The 15,962-nt window shown below is 37.5% G+C and overlaps 1 protein-coding gene across 9 annotated transcripts in view; it reads left to right on the top strand.

Annotated features, from left to right (window-relative positions):
* The first annotated feature begins 110 nt into the window (after positions 1 to 110).
* GOLGA3 (golgin A3) overlaps positions 111 to 15,962 on the top strand; it is a 30,265-nt gene continuing 14,413 nt past the window's right edge. For 5 of the 9 annotated variants that reach the window (XR_003257885.1, XR_003257883.1, XR_003257884.1 and 2 more), the window contains exons 1-11: positions 118 to 1,931; positions 5,714 to 5,995; positions 6,849 to 6,961; positions 7,503 to 8,194; positions 9,550 to 9,661; positions 10,232 to 10,538; positions 11,150 to 11,352; positions 11,677 to 11,814; positions 13,136 to 13,297; positions 14,155 to 14,523; positions 15,649 to 15,735. Coding sequence is in view for 6 of the 9 variants with exons in the window: in XM_026091903.1 (XP_025947688.1) it covers positions 1,799 to 1,931; positions 5,714 to 5,995; positions 6,849 to 6,961; positions 7,503 to 8,194; positions 9,550 to 9,661; positions 10,232 to 10,538; positions 11,150 to 11,352; positions 11,677 to 11,814; positions 13,136 to 13,297; positions 14,155 to 14,523; positions 15,649 to 15,735 (2,598 nt within the window). In the remaining 3 variants the exon portion in view is untranslated. Of the gene's footprint in view, positions 1,932 to 5,713; positions 5,996 to 6,848; positions 6,962 to 7,502; positions 8,195 to 9,549; positions 9,662 to 10,231; positions 10,539 to 11,149; positions 11,353 to 11,676; positions 11,815 to 13,135; positions 13,298 to 14,154; positions 14,524 to 15,648; positions 15,736 to 15,962 lie in introns of all 9 variants that reach the window. The other 4 variants (XM_026091907.1, XM_026091905.1, XM_026091904.1 and 1 more) reach the window with 4 other exon arrangements.

The following is a 15,962-nucleotide window of genomic DNA, read 5'->3' as shown; positions in this document are numbered from 1 at the left end:
CCGGAGCCTGCGCGGGGGCCGGGGCTGCCCGCCGGGGCCGGGCTCTGCTTCCCCCCCCCTTACTAGTGTTTTAAACAAAATCCTGTTTTCCTACTGCTCCGTTCGGTACGAGGTTCCCGTGGGGTTCCCGTGGCGGGTATATATTTATCTAGGTGTATACGTGTCTTAAAAAAGAGCTCTCCAGCGGGACTTTGAAGCCAAAATACACAAACCTTTTAATGTTTGAGGATGGTTTATGCGGGAGAAAGCCGTTTTTCACATACCTAATTATAAAAAAAGGTGTTTTAAAATCACTCCTAAAAGGAGTATTGTTGTAACAAGGAAGCAGATACTGCTCCCAGCTGGGAATCGTGAACAAAACATCTAATATTAGTTGGATTTTGCCAGGATGTAGGCAGTCTCTGAATTATGCTTGCCTTTTGTCCGGGGTTCCTCTTTGTGACTTGTTCTGGTGTAGCACCTACATGATATGATGGCTCTTCTTCTAGAAGCTTTAGTATATGTTTGATTACATAGGAAAGGTTTTAAAATCAATAACAGATTACCGTGAAGATATATTTGTCTTTCTGTGTAGTGGAGATACCTATTTTAGATTCTGCACCAGGTTTTAGCTTCTTGTGTTGAGTCCTTCATTGCTCACCTACATGCCGGTCAATGCGGCATGTAAAAACACAACTAAAATACTGCTGACTGGAAGTTCCCACTGGAGTGTGGGTGGTTTTGTTTGTTTTTTAACTGGGGATTTTTGATGTTTCTTTAGTAAATTGGTATCCATAACATCTTATAGTCTTCTAAGTTCAATTTATACTAACCAGTTGTTGGTAACTATTTGAATGAAACTGAAGTGACTATAATAGCTTCATGTCCGATCGTATCAGCTGACCGGATCTATCCCTAAATCTAAGTTCTGGATGCCTGGAGAATCATTTGCGAATTCTATAAACTGCCTTTGGAGATCCTCCCCTTGACACACCATGCAACAAGGCCAGTGTTGAGTTGCAGCTGGGTCACATTCGGCTGCCAACGCATGCTGTAATTAGTAGTTCAGGCTCTGTAAAGTGATATATATTGTTTGCTCTGGAGACAAGTAAACAGTAATGATGTCACTTAAATAATAAAGTCTGAATTCCCTACTACGTTATAGCTGAAGTCATTGAAACTTCTATGACAATAAGTCCTTGAAATGAAAAATATAGTATGAAAGTCCAGACTGTAATTTGCAGAGCAGGATGCTTTCTAGTTTACTAAAGCTGAGGCCAAAGAGACATATTTCCATTAAAAAGGACAGTGATGTTAAATCACTTGTCTTGCTGAATATTACCTTGTGGCATCATTACACTGGTGTGTCAATGTTACTAAAAAAAAGTAATAATAAAAATGTTAAATAGATCACCTCCTATTTGCAAAAGCCGGATACTTGGTTGTGTTTTATTGCCTCCGTTACACCATGTTCTGATTCTGAGTGTTGAAGTTGATGGACTGGTGGGTTATCTGTAACTGCTACTTGTTTTTTAACTGATACTTTCAAAGCTGTGAGAAATGTTTGTGAAATAACGACATTTGTTTCTAGAGAACACAGCTCCCTGGTGATTGCATATCTGGCTGCGAGCTATTTTCATGACCTCCTGGAATTATTCAGCTGCCTGCTGCAAGCCAACAACTGCAAAGCTCAAACCTGTGCTCCTGTCTAACATCTTGATGCTGTTGGTGCTAATGGAGAGAAACAGGACTTGGTAGTTCACTTGGAGGCAAATTATTTAGAAGAAATAACTTTCCTGGGATCCGGCTTATTTTTACGATGGACTCCTCACCTGTCCAGCAGGATGTTCTGTTGGAGAACAGCAGCAGCAGTGGGGCCCCTAGCAAGTCCGAAGAACTTCTGGATCATAAAGCTGAGTCAGATCTGCCAGTTGCAAGAGATGAAATTAACAGTAAGTTGTTTCATATGCACTGAATCATTTCCTAGTCTTATCAAGGTTTCTCTGCAATGACCCATCTTGTCATTTGGGTGATGTTGAATTTTTACTTTTTCTTTGCAGTCAGGAGTTTCTTGTACCTCATAGATTTTTCAGAAAGTCTGGTGAAAGCTATGTCACTGTGTATTGGAAACTATTTTTCATTTTAAAACTTATTCTTTCAAAACCAAACCAAACTATTAACTTAAATACTATCAGCTGTCAGTTATATATGTGCTGTTCAGCCTATTACTCTGTTTTCTGAAAGTGTCTTCAAGGGTATGTACCTGAAAATTTTTAGAACTAAGAGTTTGGAAATGATTGTTGCAGAGTAAGTCAATGAATGGAATTTTTTATTCTGGAATAAGGAATTTTCCAAATAAGTCCATTAGGTAAACATTAAAGTGTACCCCAGAAGTCTCAACTTCCATTTATGGAAGAGAGATGCTGGCTTGTACTGCACAATTTATTTCAAAATAATTTATATATATAGACAAGTTCTATAATTACAGGAAACAGCTACTTTTTTTTTTTTTAAACTTAAGAATGTGTTGATCTGAGTAGATTGCAATATCATAGAAAAAATTAGGTCAGAAGGGACCTCTATAGATCATCTAGTCTGATCTCATGCTCAGAGCAGATCTAGCTTCAAGAGTTAGATCAGGTTGCTCAGGGATTTATCCTCCCAAGTTTTCAAAATCTCCAGAGAGGCAGGTTCGATAGCCTCACTGTGAAACCTGTTCTGCTCTCATTGTAAAAACTTTTTCCTTTTATTGAATTGAAATTTCCATGTTTGAACTACAGGTCTATAAGGATCTGTTGATAGGTGAGTGGAGTGGTGTAAATGTAGCAGCTGTGTAGATACACAAAATCATACAGGTTCCTGATGTAAAAGCAACTTTTTTGTTGACTGGGAGGTGATCATGTGATAAAGTTGTTGGTCTTGCACATTCCCGGCATGCCACAGATTTGTCATCTTGTCACGGGCAAGTAAGTGGAGTCCTGAGGCTTTATTTGCATTTGTCATGGTGCCCTTTATCAGACTGGCAAAGTGTAGTTGCATGATGATTCATTCATCTTCTGTGTAGTTGGAGATCACACTGTTTCCTGACTTCTCCCGTGTTGGCCATCTTCCAAACAAATGAATTGTGGCTTACAAATAGGTAATATGTCTTTCTATTATTTCCAATCTAATTGCTTCTCCTCCCCCACTGTTCTAAAAAGACTGCAGCTTTATTGACACTGCTGCAATTAAACCACTTTAGTTCAAGGCAGCGTTTAGATCCCAAATGCCTCGTGGCCTTGAGAAGTTGTCAGGAAAGCATTCCTCCAGAATTTCGCTCCAGAATCCTTTATATACATATACCACTCGCAGTTGTGAAGATTAAAAACTTAAGTAAAATATAAGTATAGTTTAGTAATGTCTGTCATTTCAGAAAGACGGGCAGAAACAGTATTTCTGAATACGTGAAGTATCTTGTTATTTCTGGCATCCTGTGGCTATTCATAACACTCGCCTCTTGAATTTACTTTTGGCAGTTTAAGCTGCAGTTTTACGGTGCCTTCAACACTGACTTGCATTGGTTAGTTACTAGAAGAAACGGTCGCCTTCTCTTTCCTCCTCTGCGTCCTTGTTGTACCTGTCCCTTCCCTCCGGCCTGCACAAGTGTTTTTGTGATCACATGGTGAACTGAATCAGAGAACTGACTGATCCAGGTTAAAAAGGCCTGGAAATGTTCTCAGTGTGACAAATAAGATATTCAGAAGTGTTTAACTCAAAACTTAGAGAATTGATAGGTTATGGCAACCTAAAACTGAAAAATTCTGATTTTTATTTTTTTTTTGCCCATATTCAGTTTCGTCATTCAGATTCCTGTTTGCTGGTTCACTGTACAAACACCTGTGCTGGTCAAGGGAGGATGCAGGGCAGAGGTGGGACCCAAAGGCTGAAGGTGGGAGAAAGGGCAGGATGGGCCTATTAAGCACTGTGTGGTTATGACCTTATCTGATGAAGTTCCGCATTACTAGTTCAGAGATCTGAGGTATTTCAAAGTGAAAATGCGTTGTTACGTATATTCAGTGGTCAATATACACTTAAGTAGCACACGGGCATGGTGCTGACCACCGTGATTATTAAAATATTGGTGTTCATTGAAAATGTGTGAAGTGGTAGTCACTGCTGAATGTTAGAAAGAGCTACATGTGGAATTTCTAACATGTTGTAGCAGGGTGGCAGACTGACTTCGTTCTATGAAATGTGTTTATAGAAGTTGTGATTTTTTTTCTTCTTTTTTTCTATACTGGTGTAAGCCCCAAAATAGATGCAGTTATATTGAGAGATCAGTGTGCTTGCTGCTTTAGCTTTTTGCGTCTGGAGATCCTGTGTAAGCTGTTTTGTCCATATAAAACTATATATAAGCGTATAAACCTATATTTTCACTGCATAACTATAACTGTAAACTGTTTTTCTGTAGAGTAGGCTCAAGATAACCCAGGATATTTCCAATAACTTAGTTCTGAATTGCTAAGAGTACGCATGGATATTTGCACTATTTAAACAGTTAAATTCAATAAAGTGCTCTTTAAGGAAAAGAAAAAAAGGAGATTTTTTTTCTGTAACAGTGAAATATTATCTTTTGCTTGACAGTAGTTATGAAACATTAAAAATTGTTTTATTGTATATTCCACCTGGCGTGCTTCATTTAATTTATCCAAATTTCATTTAATCTCTTCTTAGTCAATTAATTTAATTTACATATCTTTTCCTCTTTAAATTATTCTGAAGTGTAATTTGACAGCGCTAAAGGAAATCTTTTGCTTTGTTAAATTAAAAAAAAATGCAGAAAGCCCTGCTTTCCTACCTGTGATTTTTTTATAGGGCTTATTTAACTTCAGAGATGTACTTTAATGCACTTTCACCACATAAACTCCATTTTTCCGTGTTTTGTTGTCAGAAGTTTGTAATGATTCATTTTATGGAAAAACAGTTTAATAGCAATATGTTAATAGATTGATGTCTAAATCAATAATTGTTTTTTTTAATCACTGTATTCAGCTGCCTAGCAATAGAAGATTTCTGTGTATGAATATTAAAACAGTTTTGAGAGGATCTTTTCACTAATTAAATGTTTCTTAGTTCCCGTTTATTCCACCTCTACTTTGTGCAGACCTTTTTCTTTGGTTCTTGAATCATCTTTTTATTTTTTGATTTATTCTTTTGATTCCTGCGAGGTATTCTACTGTACTTTTAATTGACAATGTACTCTTGGAAAAGTGTAAAATTCTGTGTAGTATCTGGAAGCCCTGCGGGGCCCACGCTGGAAGCGGGGGCGGCGACGTGTTCTCCGGTCTCCAGGAACGTACCAGAGCCAAATCGTTCTCCCCGCTCCCGCAGTCGCCGAGTCTTCTTTGCAGCAGGCTGCTACTCCATGTGACACTGGGATTACGTTACTTAGATTCGGTGTTTAATGCTGCTAAATCTAAGAAGGTTTAGAAACCCGTGTGAGGTTTTGAAGCTACTTTATGAGGCTGTTTGAGACCCTGTGTGAAGGCACTGCAGTAAAGCACAGTAGAGCTATGTGTTCTGTTCTTTCTAAGTGAAGGTGTAAAAGTCTCTTATAAAATTCCCTTTGCTGCTGGCCATCATTAGCAGTTTGTATATCCTTACAGTCCAAGGGCAATTGTGTTAGCATTTGGGTGGAGGGGCAAGGCTAAATGGGGTTTCTTACAGCATAGCTCAGTGTAACTTTCTTTTCCAGCTACCAGTATTAATGTCAACAAAGTGCCAAATGAAGAGGGAAGTCTGGAGATAAACAGCAAAGGTGAAGCCTGCCAGAATGGGCCAGAGTCGCTCTTCCCCGACTCTTCTTTATCTTTTGATCCCACCAGCAGTCTCCAGGGTCAAGAGTCATCCCCAGGTGTGGCTGCTTTCCGTGGCAACCTAAGGAAGTCTCAGGGAACTAGTGCTGAGGGCATAGTTCTTAGAAAAGAAGCTTTGCAGTCTCTCAAACTAAGTCTTCCCATGCAAGAAACTGAATTGTGTAAGCATCTGTTTACRGTAGAGCCCCTGCTTTCTCTTGCTGCATAAAGCTTTTTACTCTGAGCCTGTCTGTAGAATCCCTATGAGATCATTTAAGCTTGGACTAAACTTCGTTTTTGCAGTAAGCCTTTACTTTGAACTTAAATTCATTTTCTTTCAGTAAACCACCTTCTGCTGCAACTAAAGCACGTGCCTTAACATTTAAAAATTATTCTTATGCTGGAGGGGAATTTGTGCTTTCTGGGATTGGAGCTATTCTAATCTTCCTGATTATCAGGAGTAACAGGTGACACTAAAGGAAAACAGACAGCAGAACCAGGTGACTTTAAGCTAAATAATAAAGGGTGGGAGCCTTTATAGTAAGGTGTCTAAGGCTGCAGGAGTTTCCAAAAATAATATTAATGTTTTTAAAAAGCCTTACTATTGCAAAGGTTTAACATGAGTTAACAAAGCATCAGAAAATGTATCTAGGGAATAGTCTTTCCCTGACCTGTATGGGATAAATAGACTACATAGATCTTATTCAGTTTTATAATTTCACTTCTGTCAGCCCTGCAGACCAGGTGTGATTAGATGATAGCAATAGTCTTGGTCTTGCTGTAGAATCTTTGTCTTGGATACTTGGAGGAACCACAGCATTTGCAAACTGAAAAGTTGAAATACCCAGGCTTTATCAATGCTTACACAAGGATATATTAGAGGGTGTTCAGAGGTGCATGCTGAAGGGCTTTTCTTTGCGTGTCTTGCTTAAGCATGAAGCATGTTGCTGATGGTGACAGGGGCTTTTTCTTTTTGCATCAGATTTGTCTGTGTTGAAGTTTTTCGTTTGACGTAAAGATACCTTTCACTTACAGGCTCAGCAGAGTCTTCGCTTCCTTTGGAGAAAGAAGAACAAATAAGACTTCAAGCAAGAAGGCGGCTAGAAGAACAGCTCAAACAATATAGAGTGAAGAGACATCAAGAAAGAGTGAGTGCCACACTACAGGAGTTCTGGATTCCATGTGTTGTTGAAAGACTTGGAAATTTTATCTTCTCTATGCTCTAAATTACTGTTTTCTGAGCTTTAAAAAATCAGTAGTTTTTTTCAACTGTGAGAAAGCATTTTTCTCTTCTGGATATGCAAAATTTGGCTTTCTGTTACCTCACTGGAATCCAYGCTGTTTTTAGAAACTCATCTCAAAATAGGAAAAAAATAACAAACTTAAGAATCCTAAAATGTAAGAAAGATCAAAAATAATTATTCCAAGTCAGAGTTCTTTAATCTTCAATTTTCCTATATCTTTCAGATAGCTTTTAGTCTACCTTGATAGTATTTCAGCATGCTTTTATTGATACAGGGTCGATTGCTGATGTAGTTTACCTTGTTTATGAAATGCTGCATAAATTTAAGTACTAATGTAAAAGAAAGTTTAAAGCTTTACACCTTAAGTTCTACGGCAAAATAAGTCCTTGATGGTAGTTCAAATGTAATATTCTGGAATCTGTTGTTCACTCTTGGTTTCTTTTAGTCTAGTCAGTCTACATCCAAAAACCGGCCGTCCAGCACGTTGGATCCTGAGCTGATGTTAAATCCAGAAATCTTGCCAAGAGCTAGCACTGTAGCAATGACAAAAGAATACTCCTTTTTGCGGACCAGTGTCCCCAGGGGGCCAAAACTGGGTAGCTTGGGACTTCCAGCATCTTCAAAAGAGAGAAGAAGTTCAAAATCCAAGTCCAGTAAGATCCGGTCCTTGGCTGATTATAGAACTGAAGATTCAGACTCTAGAAATGCTACGAGGAATTCGGTGGCTACTGATTTATCTGGTGGGACTCTGAAGCAAAGCAGAAGTGGTCCAGCCTCAGTTGTTTCTGAGATTAGTCAACCCTCTGACACAGATGATCGACTGGAGAATTCCTCTTTGGCAGGAGATAGTATTTCAGAGATTGATGGGAGTGAAGTGGGAATGAGGCTGGATGGAAATGAGAGTGACAGCTCTACCTACAGCAGTGTGTCAGGAAAAGGGCTGTACAGCAGTTTACAGAATGCAGAAGACAAACAGGGTATTCCATATACGGTAAATGGTCAGAAGATACATCCTGATGCAATGGGGCAATTTCCTTCCATCAGTGAGGTGCTACAGGCTGCAGCAGTGGAGCATCAAGCCCAAGAGCAAGAAGTTAATGGAGAAGTACGGAGTAGGAGAGACAGTATTTCTAGCAGGTAAGAAAAATTGTAGTACAGGGAGGCCATTACTATACATCATACTTTTCTAGAGTAGGCATCCTAAGCATCAGTCTTCTGCTAACATTAGATCTAGTTTTAACTTGCATCTATTGTGATCAAATCTCTTTTTTTTGACTTGCAGATTCTAAAAGAAACTGAAAGGTCATTTCACTGAACACCTATTTACTGTTTACTATTTGCTAGATATATCTGTATTGAAAGATATTTTTTGACGCTGATAGCATGTTTTAAACATTCTGATATCAGCTGTTTCTGTCTATATTTACTTGTGGAGTAGACATTCATTCACCAATTCACTGACATGGCATTAATCTGTAAAGTCTGTCAGTATAGGCATAACTCACTCAAGAAACAATGATATTTATTATGATCGTTTACCTGATCTATGCACATATCTTTCAGACCTTGAGTACTTATGAGATGCCAAGGGTCTTGTCCTAGGTAGTCTTCTCTTCAGCCCTTTAGGATGAGATCAACTGTTAGTCTCACAAGCTTATGTGTATACGATAGGTATTAAACTGTGATTAGGCTCTCCCTTACAAGAGACAGTGGTTACATAGTGAGTAGATGACTGACGAAGCCCTGAACAATGCAGGTGTTCTTTCATCACTTGGCTGAAGATGCAGTGAATCAAATGTTTTATACATGATTATTTTGAAATTACCCTTTTCTGTTATTCTTTGGGGTAAAATATAATACCCAGAGACATTAGGGTAAAATCAGTTGTTACAGACTCTCCCAGTGTAGGCTAATTCCCATTATGACGAATGAGGGAGAGAAGATCCTCCATTTTCTGTGGACTCTTTGGCTGTGTTGAGGAAGGAAAATAAGGAGTTCCTTATGCCAGATATCTGTTCTTCTTTTGCACCAGCTGTTGCTACTTCTTAGGCACTTTCACATTAATGCAGACTTTGTGCACAAATAGTTGCGGAAAGTGCTTCATCAATGGAGACTGTAGTCTATTATGTCCATTTTTCTGTTTATAAAGGGATATGCAGGTACAGAATGTAATGAAGTCAACCATTATGCTTTTGTAAAATCACAAATATATGGGTGCCACAATAGATTCTAGTTGTTGCAAATATGGGGAACTAGCATATGAAACCTAAGCGTGAATGTTATTTCTTTATCTCGTTGGATGGAAATGAAGGTTGTCTCACTCTGTTCTGGATCCATCAAAAAGCCAGAAAAAATGTCCCAAATTCTAGGTCATGTGAGAAGTAGGTTATCTTGAGGAGTCTGAAAGTCTCTTAATTTCAGTTTCACTTCTCTTCAAGTAGATGAGGCTTGTATTCTAACCATCTAACTGTATGTGATGTCTCTGTCTCCAGTGTGTCTATGGAAAGCTCTATCGCAGGAACTCATGATGAAATGTTGCAGGTTCTAAAGGAGAAAATGAGACTTGAAGGGCAACTAGAAGCACTCTCACTAGAAGCTAATCAGGTAGAAAATGAATTTAAATTTCTGTACTTAGCAAATTATATTAATATGTTAATTATATTTTTCAAGAGCCTCCTACGCTTTACCTATGGGAATGTGTTTTGTAAATATATTGTTGAATAAGGTACATTACTGACTTAAAAATTATCTTCTTAAGCATCCTTGTAAAGTCTTCAAAAGGTTTAAAAGAAAAAAAAAAGGCAACAGAGTGAGTAAAAGACAGATGATAAATGCAGATTAATGTTACCAATGTCTATTTAGCTGTATTTCTCTTTGTGTTAGTTGGTGGTATAACATTCCTACTTAGTGTGGAAATGCCTGTCTTATATGCCAATACCCTGTTTGGGTTTTTAATAAAGATGCTCTACATCTTGTGCTTTTCTCAGTAGTTTCCTTATACGTTTGAAAAAATGAGGTATCACTTTTTAAAATCATTTTACAAGCAAGTGGTCTTCACCTTAGCAAAACCTTCTTGCTAGACGTCTGCGTTAGTCAGCCATTAATATATATGCCTCTTTTCCTACTGTTACTTTCTCCTAAGACTTCTGTATTTAATTTTTGGGACACGTTCAGGCTCTCAAAGAGAAGACTGAGCTACAGGCACAACTTGCAGCTTTGAACACGAAGCTTCAGGCGCAGATGGAGTACAGCCAAAACAGCCAACAGAAGCAGGAATCTCTGAGCTCAGAAGTGGCCACGTTAAAGCAATCTTGCTGGGATCTGGAACGAGCAATGGCTGACCTGCAAAACGCCTTGGAAGCAAAGAATGCTAGTTTGGCTTCTTCAAATAATGATTTGCAGTTGGCGGAGGAGCAGTACCAAAGACTCATGCTGAAGGTTGAAGATATGCAAAAAAATGTTCTCACCAGAGATAGCACAGGTGGGCTGATGTAAATGTGAATCTTTAAAATTTATCATTCCATAAGTAATTCTATTTCAATAAAATTCTGAAGTTCAAGAGCAAGAAGGAATTTTAATTTGCCTTTCATGGATAGTATATTAATCAAATGGTCTGAATTGTAAGGTGATTGTTTTCTAGATTGTGGCACCTCTGTGACACAAAATGCAAGGCACTGCCTGCTTGGAGAGGGAGACATAAATATTTAATCTAAGAACTGTTTGAGAATGGACACATGATTTTTAAAAATGGTACAAATATTGGTTTGTAATGATGAATTTGCATGTCAGGATATATACTTTCTGATTTTTAACTAGTTCATCTCTTTGCTGCTAAGGAACTTTGAACACCTAAAGAAATGATTCATTTATTTTACTTCTGTTCTGTTTATAACCCTGATACTTTGAATTCTAGCATTTCCTCTTACTTCCGCAGGAACAGACAATTCTTTATGTAATTATGCACATAGCTTTTTTCTTTTTTTTTCCTTTTTGAGCCAAAACATACGAATATAGCAATAAGCCTGAAAATATGTGGATAAAAATAGAACCATGGAGTATCATAGGCTGAATTCTTTATTTTTCTTTTTCTAGTTCATGATTTGCGACAGCAGTTGGCTTCCTTACAGAACCAGCTTCAGAAGGTGCAGTTAGAACGGACTACGCTGACCAATAAGCTAAAGGCATCTGAAACAGAAATCACATCACTCCAAAATGTGCGGCAGTGGTACCAGCAGCAGCTGGTACTAGCACAGGAGGCCCGTGTCAGGCTGCAGAGTGAGATGGCCAATATACAGGTATTATGACTTGCACATAGGACGGAGAATCTTTTCTTCTGTATGTTAGTTTTATCGGGATGACATTGTTTATGAACTTCGAGGGAGCCAGTCTCTCTTGTGTATTCTTCAGGTGGAGAACAGGAAGGTTTTTTGTTCTTCATCATGGGGTGTTAGCTCATATTAATGCTGAGGCATAGATTTAACCAATGTCTGTATAGCCATGTAAGTAGTAGCTGAGATAAGGCACAGATAGATTCAACTTTTTTTTTTTCCTGGCAATCTTAAATTTGTTGGCCAAATCTTGACTGTCAGTATTAATCTGTTATTTCTTCCTTCCTGCAGGCTGGGCAAATGACCCAAGCAGGTATGTTGGAACACCTCAAGCTAGARAACGTGGCATTGTCTCAGCAGTTGACTGAGACCCAGCACAGATCTATTAAAGAAAAAGAACGTATTGCAGCACAGCTGCAAAACATTGAGGTAAGGATGTAGATGACCTTCAGAACATAGAGGTTGTAGGTTATCTTCATGAATTATGTTTGGCTTAGGTTGTGTATTTAGGTTTTGCAAGCACTGTGTTTGCAAAATCAAAGATTTTCCAGCAAAGCGGCTGGAATTCTTATGAATAGATTCAAATGCTCTAAGTCTTTAGTAATTGGATGATCTGAAAGTACCTTCTTTGAAATTAACAGAATTTTTATGTTTAAAAAAAAAAAGTGATTGGTTTCTTTAAGCTGAGTACTTAACCTATCATAGCCACTTTTGAAGGTCCTAGTATTACTATCACTTTTGTGATGACAAAGACAGCAGAATTACAGGCTAGGAGCTGAAGTAGGTTGTGCATTTGTAAAAATTTGAGAATTGGCTAACTGTGATGGACGAAGAAAGTGGCTCATGTTTCAGTTGCTGTATTGTAAAAGATGCACTRAAAGATTATGGCTCTAAATTATTTGTAGCACAGAAATATTAACCAATACACTAAACCTAATTCTTGCATTTCTGATACTATTGTATCTTGTTATTATTGTAGCTGCTTTTAAAAACAGTAAATGTTTCAGAGCTGATTAATTTTCGTGAAATTCAGAAATTCAGCATACAGTAAGAGAGGGCAAGGCCGTATGTTTCCTATTCCAAGGTGATGCTTGTTTTTCTCAGATTTGGTATTTCTTGTTAATTGAATTTAAAAAGTGCATGTAAATGTTCTCCTTTGCCATTTCTTGGACTTTTTAGAGAGAAAACTCTTACTTCAAAGTTAAACTAAGTCAGTAAAGTCCTTTTTAAATGTATGAAATTGCTCAATACTCAGGTTTATCCTTCCTGCTCTCCAGTAAGAAAAGATAGTTAAAACTGCTGAAGTAGAGTATGCTCACTTTTGAAGCACTTGGACTGTAAATCCCACTGAATTTCAGTGAAACAGTGTGCATAACAGGAATTTCTATGTCAGAACAGCTACGGTATCCAGGGAATCTCTTTTGCTTCAGCATTTTCCAAACAGTTGAATTTTAGTACTTTAAAGATTCTTTTTATTTACATCTTGTTTTATCAATTTAGGAAGGACATGATGTTATTTAATGGGAATTCGGATTGTTGCCAATATACAAGGCATTCTCTGTTATTCTAGATTTTCTTAAATATATGAATGGATGACTTCAGTAAAGATGTACAGACATATAAGGCAAACGTCAGAATTATGTTTGCTTGACTCTTTTTTTTCTCTCCAGAAATCTTGATATTTTACTTTTCTCTCTTTCTCTCTCCCCACTGATACTGTAAATGTCAATTCCTTGTTTTTTCTGTGCAGGCTGACATGTTAGATCAGGAAGCTGCGTTCATGCAGATCCAGGAGGCTAAAACCATGGTGGAAGAAGACTTGCAGAGAAAACTAGAGGAGTTTGAAGATGAGAAAGAACAGCTTCAGAAAATGGCTGATTCTGCAGCAACGCTGGAGCAAGAATTGGATCAGGTAGACTGTTGTCGGGCAACATCCTAAGGATTTTAAATGAAATATTTGTTTGGTTGAAAAGGCAAAAGTAAACAGATACTGAGTTCTAAACTGTTTTTAAACCTTCTGAAAGATTGCTGCGGAGATGAAGTGCATATCAAAGTCACTCAATCCCAGGTGAAAAGACTCCCTTTCTGACCATCAGCCTTAAATGTCATATGACATCCTCTTTTTTACTGTCTCAGTAGAGGTACTTTTTTTTGATATTTCAGAACTATTCTCTTGTAGATGTTAGATTGTTAGTGAATTCAATATGTAATTATTCTATGATAGACAAGAAACACATCCATTTTAAAAGTCTTCTGTTAGATAGTATATCATTATATACACTTACAGAGTAGTAAACTTGCACTTTAGTACAGAGTCCTGATGTAACAGTACAAAACTAGTATGTCAAGGGCTGGAATAAATTAAATTTGTCCATTGTGTGTGTGTGTGTGTGTATATATATATAGTCCATGTAAATACATCGCAGTACCATTAATAACACTGGACTTATCTTGTATATCTACTGTGGACACTTTTTTAAATCAAAATTTAGAATACCATGAATTTTACTTAATGAGATTTTAGGTTTCTCATTTTGATTGTTGCTTAGCCTGTAACAATGCAGATGCTACACGAGGCAATCAGTGCAATTAACAGAACGAATGTAAGACGTGGAAGCTCCAAGGAAAGTTAGGAATATTTTCACCTTCTGTTATTTTCTCCTAGAACCTCAGTGGCAGTTGCTATTTTCCATTTTATTTTTGTTGAAGTGCATTAGCAAATACAGAGTTCATTTTATATAAATTTAACCTTAAAATACTTTTTTTCAGGTCAAGTTGACCTTGCATCAGCGAGATTTGCAGCTTGAATCTTTACAGCAAGAACATCTAGATCTAATGAAGCAATTCACCCTAGCCCAAGAGACTTTGCACACCAAAGAGCAGTCGCTGGATGACCTGCAGACACAGTATGATGAACTGAAGGCCAGATTAGAAGAGCTCCAAAGTGATGCTACTTCTAAAGATGACATGATCCAGTATTTGCAGAATGAGAAAATTGTCTTGGAAGTAGCTCTGCAGACAGCAAAAGCAAGCAAAGAGCAGCTTGATGAAGGAGCAAAATGCCTTGGAGAAAATACAGAAGTAGCATCAGAAATCTTAGAACAACTGAGGCAAGAAATAGCAATAAAGTCAAGCCAGGTAATGAATCTCTGAAAGTATCCTATTAAAAATAGTTGTCGCAGTGAAGTATTGCCAGAGGCACATGATAGAATAAAGTACATGAGAGGAGATATGTACATATGATTTTGAATGCATGATTTAGCTAGTGGGAATGTTTTAATCAATTCTGTAATGTTTCCCTGTTGGTGGACTATCTGACACTTTATATTGTTACATTATTGGGATGTTCAGATTAATACCTCGCAAATGCATAAATGCATATAAATACCAAGTGATATGAGATGGAAAGATGAAGTTAATTGATCTTTTTGTTTCCAAAAAMCACCATCTTCCTAAAATATATCAGTTTTAAAAAGTAATCATTCTGAGTTCACACATTTTTGGAAGTAACTTTCCCTTTCTCCCTTTCTGTGGCACCGTGGGTTAAAGCTCTTTCCCTTGCAGAAATGTGGTCATGTTTAGGTGTGTCTTTTATTTTGAAACGATACACTAGTTTTTGCTTTTGTATATTGCTGTATACCAGCTGAGTGTTGCTCCCCGCCCCCCGCAATCACTGAACTAGCTTACCAGATCAAGCCTAATGCATACCCTTATCCTTTCTGTGACTGCTTTAAATTATTGTGAATCTTTGTTTCACGCCTTAATTTCATAAACAGGCTTGTTCTGTTACTTTTAGAGCATTCAAGCTCTGTAGCTCTGGTAATCTTCAAAGAGATTTCTTTTGAAGATAATACTGGGATTTGATAGTATCATCCGTAGAAGTATAAAATAACTGTGGAAGTACATTTAACATAAAGATTGCTTTTTTCCTTCAAAGAACCAGCTGCTTTCTTCATTTGACCATGTGTGAACTAGTGCCAGCTAGATACAGCATATGTAGGTTAATGATACATCCTAAACCTTTAATGTCAGGATAAGAGGACATTGTATTGGTGAGGAATACTTCCTCGCTATCTGAAACTCACTGTGCAAGTCTTGCTATCATTTGATTTGTGTGAACTTGTTTTAGGTATAAAATGTTGTGTTGTCTTGCAGTGCTACTGAGGTGTCTACTCAGAATCAAGGTCCTCTGTCACTGTTTGAAATAATTTAGAGTAYGAGTAAGGCAATATGTCCTTTTTTGGTTTGTTTGTTTTTGTTTTGCTCTGGCAGGTAGAAAATCTGCAACAAGAAAATACCAGCCTTAAAAAACAGGTTCAAAAAGTGAAGGAACAGTTCCTACAGCAGAAGGTAAGCAAAAACAAACTATTTCAAAGAATGAAAAATGAACGCTGTATTTACTATAGTGAAAGCATATACTTCTGAGGGCTTTGGTGAGGAAGTTTGAATTAGTTTTCTATTTCAAATACAAAGAACATTGTGACATAAGTTATAATAAAGTTTTTATATATGGTACAGTGTATATGTTGATTTTTATCTGCAATTAACATAAAAGCAGATCCACCAACCAGGTCATA

Source organism: Apteryx rowi, unplaced genomic scaffold (assembly GCF_003343035.1).
Source record: "Apteryx rowi isolate R43461 unplaced genomic scaffold, aptRow1 scaffold_93, whole genome shotgun sequence".
NCBI classification, from domain to species: domain Eukaryota; kingdom Metazoa; phylum Chordata; class Aves; order Apterygiformes; family Apterygidae; genus Apteryx; species Apteryx rowi.
This window is presented reverse-complemented; position numbering and strand designations above follow the sequence as displayed.